We start from the raw sequence: 20,980 nt of genomic DNA, 5'->3' as shown, positions 1-20,980 counted from the left end.
GGGAAAGTGTCTCCAGGCCATGTCAGAGACCTCACGGCAGCCCCTCCCCTCATAGGCCCAGAGGCCCAGGAGGAAAAAGTGGTTTTTTGGGCCAGGCCCAGGGTCCCTGTGCTGTGTGCAGCCTGGGGACTTGGTGCCCTGTGTCCCAGCCAGTCCAGGCATGGCTGAAAGAGGCCAATCTAGAGCTTAGCCTATCGCTCAGAGGGTGGAAGCCCCAAGCTTTGGCAGCTTCCATGTGGTGTTGAGCCTATGGGTGCACAGAAGTCAAGAATTGAGGTTTGGGAACTTCCGCCTGGATTTCAGAAGATGTATGGAAACACCTGGATGCCCAGGCAAAAGTTTGCTCCCGGTGTGCTCATGGAGAACCTCTCCTAGGGCAGTGTGGAAGGGAAATGTGGGGTCAGAGCCCCCACACAGAGTCCCTACTGAGGCACTGCCTAGTAGAGCTGTGAGAAGAGGGCCACCATCCCTTCAGACCCTAGAATGGTAGATCCACCAACGGCTTGCATCATGCACCTGAAAAAGCCGCAGACACTCAATGCCAGCCCGTGAAAGCAGCCAGGAGGGAGGGAGACTGTACCCTGCAAAGCCACGGGTGGAGCTGCCCAAGACCATGGGAACCCACCTTTTGCATCAGCTTAACCTGGATGTGAGACCTGGAGTCAAAGGAGATCATTTTGGAGCTTTAAAATTTGACTGCCCCACTGGATTTTGGTCTTGCATGGGCCCTGTAACCCCTTTGTTTTGGCCAATTTCTCCCATTTAGAATGGCTATATTTACCCCCATTGTATCTAGGAAGTAACTAGTTTGCTTTTGATTTTACAGGCTCATAGGCGGAAGGGGCTTGCCTTGTCTCAGATGAGATTTTGGACTATGGACTTTTGGGTTAATGCTGAAATGAGTTAAGACTTTGGGCGACTGTTGGGAAGGCATGATTGGTTTTGAAATGTGAGGACATGAGATTTGGAGGGGCCAGGGGCGGAATGATATGGTTTGGGATTTAAATCTCAACTTGAATTGTATTTCCCAGAATTGCCACGTGTTGTGGGAGGGACCCAGAGGGAGGTAATTGAATCATGGGGGCCAGTCTTTCCCATGCTATTCTCATGATAGTGGATAAGTCTCACGACATCTGAGGGGTTTATACGGGGTTTCTGCTTTTGCGTCCTCCTCATTTTTCTCTTGCTGCCGCCGTGTAAGAAGTGCCTTTCACCTCTCGCCATGATTCTGAGGCCTCCCCAGTGGGACTGTAAGTCCAATTAAACCTCTTTTCGTTCCCAGTTTCAGGTGTGTCTTTATTGGCAGTATGAAAATGGACTAATACAGATGGGAAGTTGCACTTAACAGCCCGAACAATATGATCCCGTTTTGTTTACAAATAAAATGTTTATTTATCCATAATCTTCACTCAGTTTCGGACTGAGAGGCGAAATTATAGGCAATTTTTCCATTTTCTTTTTGATACTCCTCTGTATATTCTGAATTTTTGACACCAGGCATGCATTACTCTGCAATCAGAAAGCAAAAGAGGTTTCTATTTTGAAGAGAAGAAAAGCATTTAATTTAAGGACCAGATCTTTTAGAGACCTGACTGAGGCTTCATTGTTACTGTTTTTATCTAAAAGGAGATGTCAGCCAAGTGTCCCTGATCCCAACAGGGAGACTTTTACCCCATGCACACAGAGCCTTTATCCTTACCTCTACAGGAAGGTAAATACTACAGTGAGGAGGCCGAGGTGGATCTGCGGGACCCTGGCAGAGACTATGAGTTATACAAGTACACCTGCCAGGAGCTACAGAGGCTGATGGCCGAGATCCAAGACCTGAAGAGCAGGGGTGGCAAGGATGTGGTAAGGAGTGGGACCAGGTGACCGTGAACCTGGTGGGTTTGCATAGATGAGGCTGTTTTTGCACCTACCAGGGCCCTTCCTGATCTTGGTCTTCTGTCCTAGCCATGATCAGGTGATTGGAGCCTCAGGGCTCCCAAAACCTATGAATTTATTGGAACTTCTTATCACCACTCAGTCACCAATTACAGGAATGAAAGTACAGGATAATTAATTTTTTCCCTACTAATTTGATCATTCATCCAATTAATATTTATTAAGTGCCAGGCATTTTGCTAGCTGTTGAGAAATGATGGTACTTATATACATTTGCTTGATACAAAGATTGATGTGTACAAGTAAATTGTAGATGCCAAAAATGAAATTATCATTAATAGTAAATGAATAAATGAGGTTTTAGGGGCAGAGAAATTAAACAATGTGACTAAAAACTCGATAGATAAGTTTTTTAAAATCCATTTTTTTCCCCAGGAATCTCACGTATTTGTGCTTATGCTGACAAGTTTTGTTAGAATTACTGCATTCAGTCTATTGTAGCCAAGCTTTATGGCTATAATTCTGTTATTTTCCATTTAAGTTATCCTGTAATGTTATTTATAGAGGTCAAATTTTATGGCAAGATGTTACTATTGCTGGGATCTCTGTGTAGGATCTGTAGAGACAGATTGTGCCTTTGCTGCCCTTATTCCATCTTCAATTCCTGTTACTCTAGTCCGAGCAGAAATTACTTTTTTTTGCCCGAGATTCTTAAGCATTTTCCTTACACAGTCGTCCTCTTATTTTCTTCATGACTCTTCTCATGCTTCTGAGCTCCCTCCGGTGCCATTTTTGGCCCCAGATGAGGATGGGTCAGTAGTGAGGGACTGAAGGAAGCTGAGCTAGCCCCTGTCGTCAGTGGGCTTTACTGTTTTCTTTGCCCACAGGCAATCGAAATAGAAGAACGGAGGATCCAGAGCTGTGTGCATTTCATGACTCTAAAGAAGCTTAACCGATTAGCCCACATCAGGTTGAAGAAAGGAAGAGATCAGACCCACGAGGTAGTAGTTAAAAGGTTTAATTTTAACCTTCCTCCTTTCTCCTCCCCATCCCCCCCAACCAGAGTCTCGTTCTGTCCACCAGGCTAGAGTGCAGTGGCACGATCTCAGCTCACCACATCCTCTGCCTCCCAGCTTCAAGCGATTTTCCTGCCTCAGCCTCCCAAGTAGCTGGGATTACAGGCACCTCCCACTACTATGCCCGGCTAATTTTTGTATTTTTTAGTAGAGATGGGGTTTCACCTTGTTGGCCAGGCTTGTCTTGAACTTCTTAGCTCAGGTGGTCCACTCACCTCAGCCTCCCAAAGTGCTGGGATTACAGGCGTGAGCCACTGCACCCAGCCCCATCCCCTTCTTTAGTCCCTTTACACCTTCTCTTAGTTTGCTGACCCTCTTCTCTGCCCCATCCTGACTTGCCCTGCTCACCTCTGATCGTATTCTCCTTTCAGGCTAAGCAGAAAGTAGATGCCTATCACCTGCAGCTCCAGAACCTGTTGTATGAGGTGATGCACCTACAGAAGGAGATCACCAAATGTTTGGAATTTAAGTGAGTTTGGGAGGACAGGGCTTTGGCACATGTGGTCTCTTGGTAACTGCTTTTTCCCATATAGCTCACTGTAAGTCTGTTTCTTTTCATTTGAGACGGAGTCTTGCCCTGTCACCCAGGCTGGAGTGCAGTGGCGCAATCTCAGCTCACTGCAACCTCCACCTCCCGAGTTCAAGCAATTCTCCTGCCTCAGCCTCCCGAGTTGCTGGGATTGTAGGCACCCACCTCCACACCCGGCTAATTTTTGTATTTTTAGTAGAGACAGGGTTTTGCCATGTTGGCCAGGCTGGTCTTGAACTCCTGACCTTAGGTGGTCCTCCCGCCTCGGCCTCCCAAAGTGCTGGGATTACAGGTGTGAGCCACCGCTCCCAGCCTAAGTCTCTCTTTAAAAAGAAGTCTGATGAGCGTAGAAAACTGTAGGATCTGGGAGAAGGGCAAATTGCAAGGGTGAATGTGGGAGAATTGCAAGCCGTGGTTTCAGGCTGCATAAAGAACCTCAGAAGTCTCTCTGACCTTTTTGAGTTTTGAGCTCTGCACTTGGTAAAAAGCAGGTCTCTCTCCCTATCAGGGGTCTTTACATTACCAGTTTGATTCCTGGGCATGTTGTATGGGAGCAACTCACTTCCAGTCACATTCTTTTAACCTTTTGGCCCAGTTTTCCTTTCTGTAGTCCCAGCAATTCATTATTGCAAATGGATTTTATTCTTTGGAACCCGAACTTCTTGCTGCTTAGCTGCCTTCAGGTGAAGAAACTACAGTTTGTCAGTGTCCTTCCTCAAAACCAAGCTGAGAGATGAGAAGGAGGAAGGAGTAAACGGGAAGAGAAGGGAAAGTGTTCTCACTTGATCAGACCTGTTTATGCAAACTGAAAACATCTTTTATCTGTAACAAACTTGACATGTGCAGGGGGCCTATTAGACATTGGGTCCAGGATATAGATATATGTATTTTTTTTTTTTTTTTTTTTTTTTTTTTTTTTTTGAGACAGAGTCTTGCTCTGTCGCCCAGGCTGGAGTGCAGTGGCACGATCTCGGCTCACTGCAAGCTCCGCCTCCCGGGTTCACGCCATTCTCCTGCCTCAGCCTCCTGAGTAGCTGGGACTACAGGCGCCCGCCACCATGCCCGGCTAATATTTTCTGTTTTTAGTAGAGATAGGGTTTCACTGTGTTAGCCAGGATGGTCTCGATCTCCTGATCTTATGATCTGCCTGCCTGGGCCTCCCAAAGTGCTGGGATTATAGGCGTGAGCCACTGCACCCAGCGGGTCCAGAATATTTTTAATAATCATGATGCTGATTGATTGTTTTGTTTTTTGTCTTTTTTTTTTTTTTTTTTTTCAGATAGGGTCTCACTCCTGTCACCCAGGCTGGTGCAGTGGCACAATCCCAGCTCACTGCAGCCTTGACTTGACTTGGCTCAGATGATCCTCCCATTTCAGCCTCCTGAGTAGCTGGGACTATTGGCGTGTGCCGCCACACCTGGCCAATTTTTTGTATTTTTAGTAGTGATAGGGTTTTGCCATGTTGGGCTAGTCTTAAACTCCTGGCTGCAAATGATCCACCTGCCTTGGCCTCCCAAAAGGCTAAGATTAAAGGTGTAAGCCACCACGCCTGGCCTGATGCTGATTTTTATTTTCTTTCTTTTTTTTTTTTTTAAAGACAAAGTCTCGCTGTGTTGCCCAGGCTGGAGTGTGGTGGCGTGATCTTGGCTCATTGCAACCTCTGCCTCCCAGGTTCAAGCAATTGCACCCATGAGCCACCATACCCAGCTAATTTTTGTATTTTTAGTAAAGACAGGGTTTCACCATGTTGGCCAGGCTGGTCTCAAAACTCCTGACCTCAGATGATCCACCCGTTTCGACCTCCCAAAGTGCTAGAATTACAGGCATGAGCCACTGTGCCCAGCCCTGATGCTGATTTTTGAGAGGCATCTTTATCTGTTCCACAAAATCGTCACATAATAATAGTTAAATATGAATAGAGACGAAATCTGCATCAGGTCTGTACTTGAGTTAATAATATTGTACCAGTGTCAGTTCCTGGTTTTGACAATGTATAATGTGGTTAGATAAGATGGTATCATTGGGTGAAGGGTACATGGAGGAAATACATTCTAAGTATTATTTTTGAAACTTCTTGGAGTCTTAAACTATTTCCAAATTAAAAAGGTATCAAAAACAAAATAATGTGATGCACTGGTCTGTAATCATCACCCAAATGGAAACTGACAAACCCAGAATACAGTGGAACTTGTGCCTGTTGGGAGGCAGGCGACCACATGGAAGGAGCATAGGCCTTGAAGTTACACAGCCTGGGTTCAAATCCCAGCTTGGCCACTCCCTAGCTGTGGACCTTGGGCAAGCTGCTTACTGATAGAAGCCTCCATCTCTGTCAAAAAATGGAGATTAAAACTCCCCACCTCTTAGAGTTGTTGTGAGGCTTAAATGAGGTGAGGATGACATATAGTGGGTGCTTATTAATATATGATAGCTGCCGTTATTATTACTGTCATCTGACCATAACCTGAGCAGTCAACTATGTTAATACAGTAAAGAGCGTTGGATTTTTTTGAGACGGAGTCTCGCTCTGTCTCCCAGGCTGGAGTGCAATGGCGCAATCTTGGCTCACTGCAGCCTCTGCCTCCTGGGTTCAAGCGATTCTCCTGCCTCAGCCTCCCAAGTAGCTGTGATTACAGGCATGTGCCACCACGCCCGGCTGATTTTTAGTAGAGACGGGATTTCACCTTGTTGATCAGGCTGGTCTCGAACTCCTGACCTCAGGTAATCCACCTGCCTCAGCCTCCCAAAGTGCTGGGATTACAGGGGTGAGCCACCGCGCCTGGCAGAATTTCTTTTCTTTTATACATATAAATCACTATGCATGCAACAGTTTGAGCCTCTAGATCTTTTTCCATCCAGTTCTCCCATGCTGGATCTTCCTCATTCTATTCTTAGGCAGCTAATGTCTTGAACTTAAGTGCAGACCCTTATATTTATTCCTGTTAAATGATGTCTTGCTTTCAACCTGACAGCCTAGGCCCAGGCTGTAGTGTTTTTATTTGACTTTTTAGCTATTAGTTCTCCTACTCAGCTTGGAGACATTTGTAAATTTGGTAAGAATCCCTTCCGAGTCTAATTCATGGGTAAAAAGGTTGGACAGCATGGATAAGGATCCTATGGCATTTCACCAACTACCTTTCTTCACACTGAAACATCTGCTAATGAGCATTTGTGGAGAAGACTGGATTCCAGGATCCTAAGTAATTGTAGACCAGGGCTAAGCAGACATATGTTGGGGGTAACTTTGGGCCTGCTTAAACTACAGTTTGGTTTCCTGAGAACAGCAGCTTGATGTCATGTTTTTGTCTGTAGGTCAAAGCATGAAGAAATTGATCTGGTCAGTTTAGAGGAGTTTTATAAGGAGGCTCCACCAGATATCAGCAAGGCCGAAGTCACCATGGGAGACCCTCACCAGCAAACACTGGCACGTCTGGACTGGGAGCTGGAGCAGCGGAAAAGGTAGCATTTCCTCCTTCCTGACCTTTTAACCACAAAGTGTCAGTGCTTTGTCATGACCCAGGATAAGGCAGCAAAACACTGTGGAACTCTCAGAATAGTTTCTAAGACCAAATCCCATTTTAAGATTAAATCACACTGGATAATTTAAACTTCACCAACCTCATCATGGATGGGATTGGGGTTATAATTGCTTAAGGGTTTTGTTTTTTTTTTTTGAGATGGAGTTTCACTTTGTCTCCCAGGCTGGAGTGCAGTGGTGTGATCTCAGTTCACTGCAACCTCTGCCTCCCAGGTTCAAGTGATTCTCAGTCCTTAGCCTCCCGAGTAGCTGGGTGATAGGTGTGCACCACCACGCCCATCTATTATTTGTAGTTTTTGTAGAGATGGGGTTTCACCATGTTGGCTAGGCTGATCTCGAACTTCTGACCTCAAGTGACCTGCCCGCCTTGGCTTCCCAAAGTGCTGGGATTACAGATGTGAGCCACTGTGCCTGACCCTTTTTTTTTTTTTTTTTTTTTCCAAAGAGATGGCGTTTCACTCTGTTGCTCAGGATGGAGTGCTGTGGCACTATCACGACTCACTTCAGCCTTGACCTCCTGGGCTCAAGTGATCCTTCTGCCTCAGCCTCCCAAGTAGCCAGGACTATGGGTTCCTGCCACCATGCCTGGCTAATATTTTTATTTTTGTAGAGCAGGGGTCTCACTGTGTTACCCAGGCTGGTCTTGAACTCCTGGCTTCAAGTGATCCTCCCACCTTGGCCTCCCAAAATGCTGGGATTACAGGTGTGAGTTACCATGCCTGGTCTCTCCTTGAAATTTTAATGCCAAAGACGTTATCTTTTGTACCATAAATCTAATTTTGTATTTGCCTTTCCCCTTATCTATAAGTGTATGCCTGTGGCATAAAGCTTTGTAAACACTATTTCAGGAGGTTGTGCAACATTCTAGTGTATAGAAAAATTCACAAAATTATTCCCCTGTTGGATTTTAGGTTGTTTCCATTTTTTACTGTCATAAATAATGCTTCAGCCAGGCGTGGTGGCTCACGCGTGTAATCCCAGCACTTTGGGAGGCCGAGGCAGGCGGATCACAAGGTCAGGAGATCGAGACCATCCTGGCTAACATGGTGAAACCCTGTCTCTACTAAAAATATAAAAAATTAGCCGGGCATGGTGGCGGATGCCTGTAGTCCCAGCTACTCAGGAGGCTGAGGCAGGAGAATGGCGTGAAGCAGGGAGGCAGAGGTTGCAGTGAGCCGAGATTGCGCCACTGCACTCTAGCCTGGGCGACAGAACGAGACTCCGTCTCAAAAAATAAAAATAAAAAAAAATGCTTCAAGTCACACTTTAGGTATAAACTTTTCTATATGAATAAAGAGGTTTATTTATTTATCTATTTATTTATTTATTTTTTTGACACGGAGTTTCACTCTTGTCGCCCAGGCTGGAATGCAATGGCGTGATCTCGGCTCACTGCAAGCAACCTCCACCTCCCTGGTTCAACCAATTCTCCTGCTTCAGCCTCCTGAGTAGCTGGGACTACAGGCGTGTGCCACCACGCCCAGCTAATTTTTGTATTCTTAGTAGAAGCGGGGTTTCACCATGTTGGCCAGGATGGTCTGTATCTCTTGACCTTGTGATTCGCCTGCCTCGGACTCCCAAAGTGTTGGGATTACAGGTGTGAGCCACTGTGCCTGGCCAATTTTTGTATTTTTAATAGAGACGGGGGTTTCACCATGTTGGCCAGGCTGGTCTCAAACTCCTGACCCCAGATGATCCACCCGCCTTGGGCTCCCAAAGTGCTGGGATTATAGGCGTGAGCCACTGTGCCCTGTTTTAATCTAAGTACTGTCTGTTTTAATCTAAGTCATTCTAAAAATACAGTGGGCTTTTTTGTTTGTTTGTTTTATTTTTCCATAATGAACTTTTCATGGTAACTTTTTCCCCTTTCATATTTGTACAAGAATACTAGGGCTTTTGATTGGCACATCTGTTCTGTTTTTTGTTGTTGAAGTAGCTGTATACTTGCCTTTTTCTGTTATGGAAGGTATTCTCTGTTTTTGGTTCATATTATGAATTTAATAAGCACTGAGTATTTTTTTTTTTTTTTGAGATGGAGTCTCGCTGTGTCACCCAGGCTGGAGTGCAGTGGTGCTATCTCGGCTCACTGCAACTTCCGCCTCCCCAGTTTAAGCAATTCTCCGGTCTCAGCCTCCTGAGTAGCTGGGATTACAGGCGCATGTCACTGTGCCTAGCTAATTTTTGTATTTTAGTAGAGACGGGTTTCACCATGTTGGGCAGGGTGGTCTCGAACTCTTGACCTCAGGTGATCCGCCTGCCTGGGCCTCCCAAAGTGCTGGAATTACAGGCATGAGCCACCATTCCTGGCCAAGTCTGATTCTTAGGAAATTTGTGTCAGTGTCTTAGCAGATGGGGCTGACCTGTCACTCTGCTGTCCAGTCCACTGATTGTGCTGGGCACTGACTCAGCCATCAGTGCTGCATTCTTGTGGCACTGGTCCAGAATTTATTCCCACCCTGTGCTAACCAGGCCAGTCCATGGGCGTCTTTTGGGTTATATAGCTGCTAAGTCCATGTTTGTGAAAGTTTTAGGTCTTACCTCTCAAGCAAGAAATGGAGCAGAAGATGGCATGTGTATTCCCTAGTGGTTACAGAGCAGACAGAGCCTCTGGAGAGCAAGAGACATGGATCCAAAGCCCAGCGCAGTGTTTGTTCTTAGCTGGATGCCCTTGGGCAAGTTATCTACTTGAGTGAGCCTTGGTTTCCTCCTTTGGGGATAAGAAAAGTCCCTGTCTTCCAGGGTCTTTATAAGGATTAAATGTAATTACGCTTTTAAAGAGCTCACCAAAGTACCTGGCACACATTGAGTGCTGGATAAACATTAGCAGTTAATCATGGCTGCTACCATTAGGTGGAGTCTGACAGTGGACAGGCGTGTTGAGGTATCACTGGGGGATATCAGGTGACAATGCTCTTTCCTCCCCCAACAGGCTGGCAGAGAAGTACCGAGAGTGCCTATCCAACAAGGAGAAGATTCTCAAGGAGATTGAGGTGAAGAAGGAGTACCTGAGCAGCCTCCAGCCCCGCCTCAACAGCATCATGCAGGTGGGGCCCGCTGGCCTTTCGCTTTGCCTTTACCACTGACCAGGCGCTGCCAGAAGCCGTGTCGCCCTTTGGGCTTTGCCAGGTCTATTACCCTAAATTATAGTATAGTATAAAGATGGCCTCGTCTGCATCCCTACCCAGTTGGTGTGATAAGCTTGTGTCTGGGAGGAAGAAGTGCTAGCCTCAGGAATATATACACACATTGACCTGGGTGTTTTCATCCAGAGCCTTCTCTGGGCAACGTACTTTCTCAGACTGTGTAAATTTAGTTTACCCCCTGCATGGCCCCCACCGGCCTCACAATCTCCAGGCATCTAAACTTGCTTCCTGTGGATGTCTGTTTGATCCCCCTGACCATGCTTCAGGGTCAGACTGCTCAGCAGATCTTCTCACTCTGAAAAAAACTTTACTCATGAGGAAGAGTCCACACTTTACCTGTAAAATATAATGTCTTTCTATATAGGTGACCCACTTTTTATTTGCTTTGCGAAGCCAGATTTGGTCTAAATCCTTATAATTTTATGAAGCAAGGTAGATGGCTAATATGAAAGAACTTTGTAAAAGGATCCTAGAGATAAATATGCTTTTTTTCTTAGGATTTGGCAAGACCTGTATTTCCTTTCTTCAACTCTAAGCGTAGAAGAAGAGTTGTTGACTGCTTGTGGTGCCTCATGCCTGTAATCCTAGCACTTCGGGTGGCTGAATGGGGAGGATCACTTGAGCCCAGGAGTTTGAGACCAGCCTGGGCAATATCAGGAGACCTCGCCTCTACAAAAAAAAAAAATTAACTGGGCATGGTGGCATGTGCCTGTCGTCCCAGCTACTTGGAAGGCTGAGGCAGGAGGCTTGCTCCAGCCTGGGTGATAGAGCAGAAATTAAAAGTTTTGGTTGTACTTAACCAAAGCCTCTGCATGGTTAAATTTTCTCTTGTTACCTGGAAACTTTCTAAATGTCCTTAAATAGGGTACAGGTTAAATAAATTCTTGTATGGTACAGCCTTAGAGCTCTGATGAAAGTATGGAATCAAACCACTGATATCGAACCACTGACAGAATAACTGAAATATGAAAGATCTGTCATATTATTAAATAAGAAATGTAAGTTGTAGAACATATAGTATGGACTCATTTCTGTACCTTGGTTTACGAAGTATCTGTAGGGATATATACATGTAGGAGTTGGGTATATGCTTGGAAAAGTCTATGTTCATACCAAACCATTAGCAGCTACATTGAGGACTGGGAACTGGGAGCTTTTGTTTTACAAACTTGAATACCACTTTTTTTTTTTTCGTTTTCCTTACCCACCTTTGCCACCACCCCCCATGACTTTAAAATGCTTTTTTTTTTTTTTTTGAGACAGAGTTGCTCTGTTCCCCAGGCTGGAGTGGGGTGGCGCCATCTCGGCTCACTGCAACCTCTGCCTCCCAGGTTCAAGCGATTCTCCTGCTCTGCCTCCCAAGTAGCTGGGTTTACAGGCGCCCGCCACCACACCTGGCTAATTTTTGTATTTTTAGTAGAGATGGGGTTTCACCATGTTGGCCAGGCTAGTCTTGAACTCCTGACCTCAGGTGATCCGCCTGCCTTGGCCTCCCAAAGTACTGGGATTACAGGCATGAGCCCCTGCATCCGGCCTAAAATGCTTTTTTTTTTTTTTTTTTTGAGACGGAGTCTCGCTCTGTCACCCAGGCTGGAGTACAGTGGCGCGATCTCGGCTCACTACAAGCTCTGCCTCCCGGGTTCACGCCATTCTCCTGCCTCAGCCTCCCGAGTAGCTGGGACTACAAGTGCTCGCCACCATGCCCAGCTAATTTTTTGTTTTGTATTTTTAGTAGAGACGGGGTTTCACCGTGTTAGCCAGGATGGTCTTGATCTCCTGACTTTGTGATCTGCCCGCCTCAGCCTCCCAAAGTGCTGAGATTACAGGCGTGAGCCACCACGCCCGGCCTAAAATGCTTTTTATTTTACTTTATATATTGCACAGTTGATCCTCATGCACTATGCAGAGTCTGCAAACTTAAAACTGAAGGCGATCTAGTTCAATCTTTCCTGAGTCAAGAAAAAAAGAAAAAAGAAAATAGAAGAAAAGCACACAAATAAAATCTCTGAAACAAAACCTGAATTCATTGCCTAAGGTCTTGAATACAACTTTTAAAAACAATGTACAATATATTACTTTAAAACAGAGTTTTATGTACAGAAAAGCATATAACTCGCAAGTGTATGGCTCAATGAATATTCACTAAGCAAACACATCTGTATAACCAGCACCCAAAATCCCAGAGAAAGAACATTAACAATTTCCTGGAAGCTCCTTTATTCCCCCTCCCGGTCCCTATCTTCCCTCACACCCCAGTAACCATAATCTTGACATCTTTACATCATAGGTTAGTTTTGCCTGTTTTTGAACTCTATACAAAGAGAATCATAGTATATACTCCTATGTCTGGCTTCTTTTGTTCAGCAGTATGTTTCTGAGATTCATCTGTGCTATTGTGAGTACAAGAGTTTGTTTTCATTGATGTTTATTAATTGGTTGTTTCCGGTTTAGGGCCATTTCAATAGTGCTGCTATGAGCATTCTTATACATGTGTTTTGGCATACATGTGTACATCTGTCTGTTGAATATATACCCAGGAATGAAATTGCTAGGTCATACAGTATGTTATACATATATTTAGCTTTTGTAGACACTGAAACGGTTTTCTAAACTGGTTGTACCGATTTACAGAAATTCCCACCAGCACCATATGAAAGTTGTAATTGTTTTACATCCTTGTCAACACTTTATACTGTCAGTCTCCTTAATTTTGGCTACTCTGGAGGGTATCTCATTATAGTTTTAATTTTTATTTCCCTGAGGACTAGTGATGTTGAACACAGCACGTTTTGCCTTTTGGATAACCTCTTATGATGGGCCTAGGCAAGTCTTTTGCCTGTTTTCTATTGGGTTGCCTGGAGATGAGTTTTTTCCCAGGTCTTTCCCATTCTGTAACCTCCTGCCTTTTCACTTTGCTAATGGTATCTTTTAATGAGTGCATGTTCCTAATTTTACTAATTATCCTTTTCCTTTATGGTTAGTACTTTTTTTGTGTCTTGTTTAAGAAATCTTTCTATTTAAATCTGTAGTCATCCTGGAAGTGATTTTGTATATAGTGTAAGTTAAGGGTGAAGATTCATTTTTTCTTTCCACATAGGTATTTAGCTGACCATTTATTGAAGACATTCTCTTTCCACTGCCCTGTAGTGCCACTTTTGTCACAAATCAAATGTCTTTGTACATGTGGATATGTGTATAATGTCTGTGTCCATCCTTACACAGTATCACACCGTCTTATTTACTGTGGCTTTATCAGAAGTCTCGATGCACAGTTCCAACCTAATTCTTCAGGACTGTCTTGGTTATTTTATTCTTGGACCTTTGCATTTACATACAAGTTTCAGAATCAGGTTGTCTGTTTTTACCTGCTGGGATTTTGACTAGGATTGCATTGAATCTGCAGACCACTTTAGAATAAATTGTTACCTGGACAATATTTGAGTCTTCCAGGCCATTGACATTCATACGTATCCACTTATTTTAGACTTTTCATTTCTCAGGTTTTTGTGTAGAGGCTTATATGCCTTTCATTTGTTTATTTTATTTTATTTTATTTTAAGGTAGGGTATTGCTCTGTTGCCCAGGCTGGAGTGCAGTGGTACAATCTTGGCTCACTGCAACCTCCGTCTCCCAGGTTCAAGCAATTCTTGTGCCTCAGCCTCCGGAGTAGCTGGGATTACAGGTGCGTGCCACCACACTTGGCCAATTTTTGTATTTATAGCAGAGATCGGGTTTCACCATGTTGGCCAGGCTGGTCTCAAACTCCTGACCTCAGGTGATCCACCTGCCTCAGCCTCCCAAAGTGCTGGGATTACAGGCATGAGCCACTATGCCCGGCCTGTTTATTCTTATTTGATGTTTTATTGATGGTATTGAAATGGCATCTTTTTATAATTTCTTTTTTTTAATTGATTTTTATTTTTTGTGGAAATGGCATCTCGCTAAGTTACCCAGGCTTCTCTCGAACTCCTGGCCTCAACTGATCCTCCTGCCTCAGCCTCCCAAAGTGCTGAGACTACGGGCATGAGCCAGGGTGCCCTGACAGTAAGTAAAATAAAACAATTTTATTTTCTTACTGTTTGTTGCTAGTATAAAGAAATATAATTTTGTTTATGTTGAGCTTTTATCCACCTATTAGTTCTATTAGTTTATCATGTATCACTTTTATAAATAATGATTTATGGTCACTAAGTAGCCACTTGTTCCTGTGCGGACTGGCTGAAAAAGGAAGAACAAAAATCTGTCTCTTGTGTGCAGGCTTCCCTTCCGGTGCAGGAGTACCTGTTTATGCCGTTTGACCAGGCTCACAAGCAGTATGAGACAGCCAGACACCTGCCGCCTCCCCTCTATGTCCTCTTTGTTCAGGCCACTGCATATGGGCAGGCCTGTGGTGAGTATGGGGCCTGGGTGAGGACGAGGGGCTATGGGAGCAGCAGCTGTGGCCGAGTGAATCAGTTGGAAGCAGTACCTGCTCAGGAAATTTCTCAGTCCTGCCCCGAAGCCCTCAGGTGACAGAAGCTTTCTTCCCTCTGCATTGCCCAGCATGGCTGCTCTGACCAGCTGGCCTAAGGCTGGATTAACCTGATGGGTATTTCACAATGGGTGGCTTTGAGTCATTTGTGAGCCTGGCTGGACAGCTGTTGGGTGCAGAGCCCAGGCAGCCTGTCTGGGCTCCCAGGTGCTCACTCCATCAAGGCACGCTTGGCAGTTAGATCAGTGCCTCTTGCTCTGCTTCAGGGTGGGGGTGCCTGGTGAATACAGGTCTCAGCCAGCTCTCCCAGGCTTTCACCATGCCTTGAATCAGGCTGCATGTCTCTGTGAATTTCCAGGTTAGACGATGTGTCCTCATTAAGCTTGAGGGCAGCCTGTGACTCTGCTAGGGTTTTGAGAAAATTTTGGAGACCCTGCCTTTTGCCCTAATGCAGCTTTCACCCAGCACCTAAATTTTCTCACCCCACTGCATCAGACAGACATATACTACACCAATGCTTGCTTCTCCTCCCACCTTGGGCACCAACACATTACTGTCTCTCTTCTTGTGTCTTCCTCGTCCTTCTGGTCCTCCCCTCCCCTTTGTTCTCCCTCCTATTTCCATCATCAGCTCATATGAAATCCTCCCAGCCCCCTAGACAGGGTGAGTAATTTTCTTTTCTTTTATGTTTAAAATTGGCCTGTTCTATTCTGATGTTCTTGTAGAATGCTAATATTAAATGGCTGAAAAAATAGTCTGGTGTTTGCCAGTGCTTGATGGGAGCAACTAGTTGTTTGGGGTGAAGGGTGGTGATTCACATAGGGTTGCAATAGATAAGGCAGTGGTCAGCCACTTGGGGGACGTTTGCCATCCCTCCTTAGTGTGGCTAGGCAAACCGTTTCAGGTTCTTGGGACTATCTGTACCCTTAAGAATGGAGTTGGACGGTGGTAGCCTATCTGACCTCACAACGCTAGACCCTCAGAGGGGATCCCAAGACATCACTCAATGAGGTGTCATACCTGGTGTATGCAACAGGCTGTTAGTTCATGTGCTGGAGAGGCCAAGCTTAAGTTGAACAGACCTGGTCTTGAATCCTGGTTTATCAGCCTTATGGCTGTGATGTCTAGCTTCTCTGAGCCTTAAGTTTCTCATCTATAAATGGCTATAATAATGGTATTACTCCTGTAGGGTTGTTGTGAAGATTAAAATTTTTTTTTTTTTTCTGAGATGGAGTCTGGCTCTGTTGCCCAGGCTGGAGTGCACTGGCGTGATCTTGGCTCACTGCAACCTCTGCCTCCCAGGTTCAAGCAATTCTCCCTGCCTCAGCCTCCCAAGTAGCTGGGATTGCAGGCACCCACCACCGTGCCTGGCTAATTTTTATATATTTAGTAGAGACAGAGTTTCACCATGTTGGCCAGGCTGGTCTCGAACTCCTGACCTCAGGTGATCCACTCGCCTTGGCCTCCCAACCAGACATGAGCCACCACACCCAGCCTAAAAATTAATTTTTAATAATTTTATAGTTAAAATTACAAGCATCAGCTCATTCAGTCCCCACCACTAATGGGGCAGCTACTATTTTTCTTTTTTTTTTTTTTTTTTGAGACAGAGTCTCACTCTGTTGTCCAGGCTGCAGTGCAGTAGCATGATCTTGGTTCGCAGTAACCTCCACCTCCTGGATTCAAGCAATTCTCCTGTCTCAGCCTCCCAAGTAGCTGGGATTATAGGCACATGCCGCCACACACAGCTAATTTTTGTATTTTTAGTATAGACGGGATTTTGCCATGTTGGCCAGGCTGGTCTCAAACTCCTGACCTCAGGTGATCCACCTGCCTCGGCCTCCCAAAGTGCTGAGATTACAGGTGTGAGCTACTGCACCCGGCAGCTGCTATTTTTCAAGTCCCCATTTCATAAATACAGAAACCGAGGCTCAGACAGTGACATAACTTTCCAGGTCATGTGTTTGAGAATTGGTTAGGCAGGGACTCAAGTCTGGAACTGGACTGCAAGATCCAAGTTCCTATTCACTGTGCTACTGCCTCCCAGTTAAGTGAGACAATGGCAGCCATGTGCTTGGTATAGTGTAGAATAGAGAATAAGCACTTAGGGGAGAGTCATTGTTTCTGGGATGTGGACAGGCATGGATTTCTGGGTGAGAACCACTAAGACAATTGGCAGAGGAGTTCCATGTGGCTTTAGGCCCTCAGTTTGAATTTCTGTGCTTTGGTGTGCACCAAAAGAGAGGCATTCACTGCTAGTTTCAGGTGATGCTGGTTTAGGAATTTGTACTTAAGTTCTCTGTTCTCAGTAAATGACGGGAAAAAAAAGACTTAAGTGTCCCACCTTGTTTCCCTTCATCTGGAGCAAGGACTTTTGCTCTTCCACCCTTAGTCAGCAAGGAGCTGGGCAGAAGTGGGAGAAATGCAGCCCCAGAGCTGGCCTACTCGTGCTGCTTAGCACCTTTCCTCAGCAGCTTTCCTACCAGACTTCTTCTTGCCTCCCAGATAAGACGTTATCTGTGGCAATCGAAGGCAGTGTGGATGAAGCCAAGGCTCTGTTCAAGCCTCCAGAGGACTCCCAAGGTAATGTGGTGGTTGGGATTTCTCCCCCAGGGACACCAAGTCACCATCTGAGGGCAGTCCTGGTCTTTGGAGAACTAGCTGGACTAGTTCTGTGTAGCAGGAAGCTTGACTTGAATGTCTTAGCACCCTGGAGTAGACAGGAAAGAGCTCACTTCCCGGAGTCACAAGGTGCAGCCCGTGGATTTCAGCCCTGCCACTCACTAGCTGACTGACCCCGAGGAAGGTATTTAATATTTCAGAGCCTCAGTTTATTCATTTGTGAAAACAGATAGTAACACCTCATGTAGGATTGTTATGTGGATTAAATAAGGTAATGCACATACAGCCTTTAGCATAATTCTCAGCACATTGTACCCCCTCAAGTTATGCTTGCTTCTACTACTATTATTATTATTTGTGTTACTATTATTACCACAGCCACCACCACCATCACAAGGAGGGGCTTGTGTTCCATCTAAATGATATAAAAAGCCCTTTGAAAAAAACGAGTTATACGTCATTCTTCTTTTTTCTTTTTTCATCACCATGTTTTCTGAATAAGAAGCAGCAAGTTAATTTATTATTTATTATAGAGAAACTTATTTACAAAAGACAGAGTCAGGGCCCCTTTATGCCATGTGGGTTGGAGTGCTTTAGGGAGCATTTGGAGCCCCCTCAACTCTAGCCGCCTTCTCTCTGTGGCTGCAGATGACGAGAGTGACTCGGATGCCGAGGAGGAGCAGACCACGGTGAGAACCATTTCCTCTAGTGGGGGCATCAAGCAGCTGCATGCACTGGGGCATGCTTGTTTGCAGGTGCCATGCTCCCTAGAAGCAGAAGAAAGAGGTTTGAAAGAAAGGGCTGCTGGGAGGGGAGTCTGACAACCCAGCTAGCTGAAGCAGCAGGTGCCAGGCAGTAGGGCTGAGGCCTGGCTGGTTGGGAGAGGGAAGGGGAGATTGGTATGACCGATCCTCATCAGCTTGGCACTTTCCTTTGTCCAGAAACGCCGGAGACCCACGCTAGGGGTTCAGTTGGACGACAAACGCAAGGAGATGCTGAAGAGGCACCCACTGTCTGTCATGCTCGACCTGAAGTGCAAAGGTTTGGCTGCACTCACCTTGTTTAGGGGATTTGTAGCACCTAAGAGTTCACCCAGCTGCAGGTGCAGAGGGTCCGGGAGCCAGACGCCTATTTGCCCAACAAAGGATTCCCATTTCATATTGCTTTGTCTTTCCTTATTGTTTTGTATAGACTTTGTTTCTTCTTGTTGTTAAATCATAACCGTAACAACATAGCAACAAAACTCCAGTCACATAAGACAGAAGCTTGAGAAAACTACACGTCTTTCTGAATCTGGCAAGTCAAATATCTAGAACAAGTTGCAAAAGTATACAGGTTTTGAGTAAGACCAACATGTTTAATAAATATAAGTATAACTTTGTATTCTGCAGAGTATATGTTTTGAAGTTGGTTTGTATGAAAAAGTACCATATAATAAAATGTTCTAGCAGTATAAGAGCTAACAGTAAAATTTAAGTTTCCCTCTCACCACAGGTTCCTATATACCAGTCCTAGGTCTCACCTCCAAGGGCAACCATTATTACAGACTTCTTATGCATTTTCTAGAAAGATTCTTTGCACCTAGAAGCTTTTATACAAATGTATATTTATCTGCTTCCCACTTTATTTTTTACACAAATGGAAATAGGCTCTACACAATGGTTTTCTTTTTGCTGGTTGTTTGTTTGTTTGTTTTAGAGATAGGGTCCCACTCTTGTCATCCAGGCTGGAGTACAGTGGCATGATCACAGCTCACTGCAACTTCAACCTCCTGGGTTCAATCGATCTTCCCACCTCAGCCTCCCAAGTAGCGGGGGCTACAGGCACGTGCCATCATGCCAGTTAATTTTTGTATTTTTTGTAGAGATGGGGTTTTGTCATGTTGCCCAGGCTGGTCTTGAACCCCTGGGCTCAAACGATCCTCCTGCCTCAGCCTCCTAAGTAGCTGGGACTGGAAGCGTGCACCACCGTGGCTGGCTTTGAGATAATTTTAGGCTCATAGAAGACTTGCCAAAATAACATGAGTTCCTATATACTCTTCATTCAGCTTCCCTTAAAGTTACATCTTAATTAAAGATGGTATGATTAACAGTGATCCACACCACTCTTAATTTCATTGGCCCAATACTGTTAACAAAATGACAGAATTTTTTTAGTTTCTTCCTTTTTCAATTAATGTCCTTTTTCTGTCCCAAGATCCAAGCCAGGGTCTCAAAGTGCATTTAGTTGCCATGCTCCTTAGTCTCCTCTAGGCAATGAGTTTCTCAGTCTTTCCTTGTGTTCCATGACCTTGATTAGACTGAGATTATGGATTTGGGGGGGAGAATAGCATAGATGAGGTCGTCACTATCATGTCATATCAGGAGTACCTGATATCACTGTCTTATTTCTGCTGATATTGACCTTGATCGCTTGGTTCCCTTTCCATCTTGTATTTGTTAGAAGCAGAGTCACTAAGTCTAGCCCACGCTCAAGGGCAGAGAAATTAAGCCCTACCTCTTGGTGGGAAGAGTAGCAAAGAATTTGTAGATGCTCTCTTTGCTTCTTTTTGTTCATTATATTACTGTTGTGATTTTTTTTTTTTTTCTTGAGATGGAGTCTTGCTCTGTCGCCCAGGCTGGAGGGCAGTGGCATGATCTCTGCTCACTGCAAACTCCGCCTCCTGGGTTCACACCATTCTCCTGCCTCAGCCTCCCAAGTAGCTGGGGCTACAGGTGCCCACCACCACGCCCATCTAATTTTTTGTATTTTTAGTAGAAACAGGGTTTCACTGTGTTAGCCAGGATGGTCTTGATCTCCTGACCTCGTGATCCACCCGCCTCGGCCTCCCAGAGTGCTGGGATTACAGGTGTGAGCCACCGCGCCTGGCCGATTTTGTTTTTATAGTAAATGATTGTAAAAGTCTCTTTGAATTTTTCTATGATTCTGTTTTTCTTTTTTTTGTTATAATTTCAACTTTTATTTTTGATTCTGGGGATACATGTGCCAATTTGTTACACTATTTTGCGTGGTCTTGAGGTTTGGGGTATGAATGATCCCGTCACCCAGGTAGTGGGCATAATACCTAGTAGTTAGTTTTTCAACGCTTGACCCCCCTCCCTTACTACCCCCTATGACTCTGTTGACTCTGCTCTGAGTGTTTTGACTCATAAATTCTCTCATCTTCCTCCCCTCCAGATGACAGTGTGCTTCACCTGACTTTCTACTACCTCATGAACCTCAACATCATGACAGTAAAAGCCAAAGTGACAACTGCCACGGAGCTGATCACCCCCATCAGTGCAGGGTATTGAGCAGGCGCTCTGGGCAGTGACGTGCGGGATGGGGAGGTGATGAGAGCCTCATTGTAGGACTGCTCTCGGTTCCTCCCTCTGGCTCTGGAGAGGGCCACGGCTGTGTTGACTTGTCTTGTATTCAGATGGACCAGAAGTCCTGGCACATCGCTGGTATTTAGAAAGCACTCTCTGACTTTAATCTGTGAAGTCCTCTTACTACACAGCAGATGATAAAAGTGACAACAGCATATTTGCAAATTGAGTAGGTGGGGCAGAGCACCAGCTTTTTGCTACCAGTGGAAAGTGTGTGAATATAAAATGAGATTTGGCAGACATTATTAGGTTGCCAGATTTAGGCCACTCTTTCCCTTTTCTCTTTGTATCTCAACCAAGGTGCTGGGATTTTTGCTCCCTAGCTCAGCCCAAGCCCATGTCCTTATCTGGG

At 45.1% G+C, this 20,980-nt stretch overlaps 1 protein-coding gene across 3 annotated transcripts in view; it reads left to right on the top strand.

Moving 5' to 3' along the window:
- Positions 1-20,980, top strand: part of THOC5 (THO complex 5) — a 48,255-nt gene that overhangs the window by 6,216 nt on the left and 21,059 nt on the right. For 2 of the 3 annotated variants that reach the window (XM_030816061.1, XM_030816060.1), the window contains 11 exons: positions 1,708-1,851; positions 2,772-2,885; positions 3,332-3,429; positions 6,799-6,945; positions 9,954-10,068; positions 14,425-14,557; positions 15,269-15,301; positions 17,144-17,221; positions 17,909-17,949; positions 18,202-18,301; positions 20,438-20,546. In XM_030816061.1, coding sequence (XP_030671921.1) covers positions 1,708-1,851; positions 2,772-2,885; positions 3,332-3,429; positions 6,799-6,945; positions 9,954-10,068; positions 14,425-14,557; positions 15,269-15,301; positions 17,144-17,221; positions 17,909-17,949; positions 18,202-18,301; positions 20,438-20,546 — 1,112 coding nt within the window. The remainder of the gene's footprint in view (positions 1-1,707; positions 1,852-2,771; positions 2,886-3,331; positions 3,430-6,798; positions 6,946-9,953; positions 10,069-14,424; positions 14,558-15,268; positions 15,302-17,143; positions 17,222-17,908; positions 17,950-18,201; positions 18,302-20,437; positions 20,547-20,980) is intronic. The other variant, XM_030816062.1, reaches the window with a different exon arrangement.

The sequence above is a fragment of the Nomascus leucogenys genome, chromosome 7b (genome assembly GCF_006542625.1).
Source record: "Nomascus leucogenys isolate Asia chromosome 7b, Asia_NLE_v1, whole genome shotgun sequence".
Taxonomy (NCBI): domain Eukaryota; kingdom Metazoa; phylum Chordata; class Mammalia; order Primates; family Hylobatidae; genus Nomascus; species Nomascus leucogenys.
The sequence above is the reverse complement of the archived record's forward strand: the minus strand, read 5'-3'. Positions and strand labels throughout refer to the sequence as shown.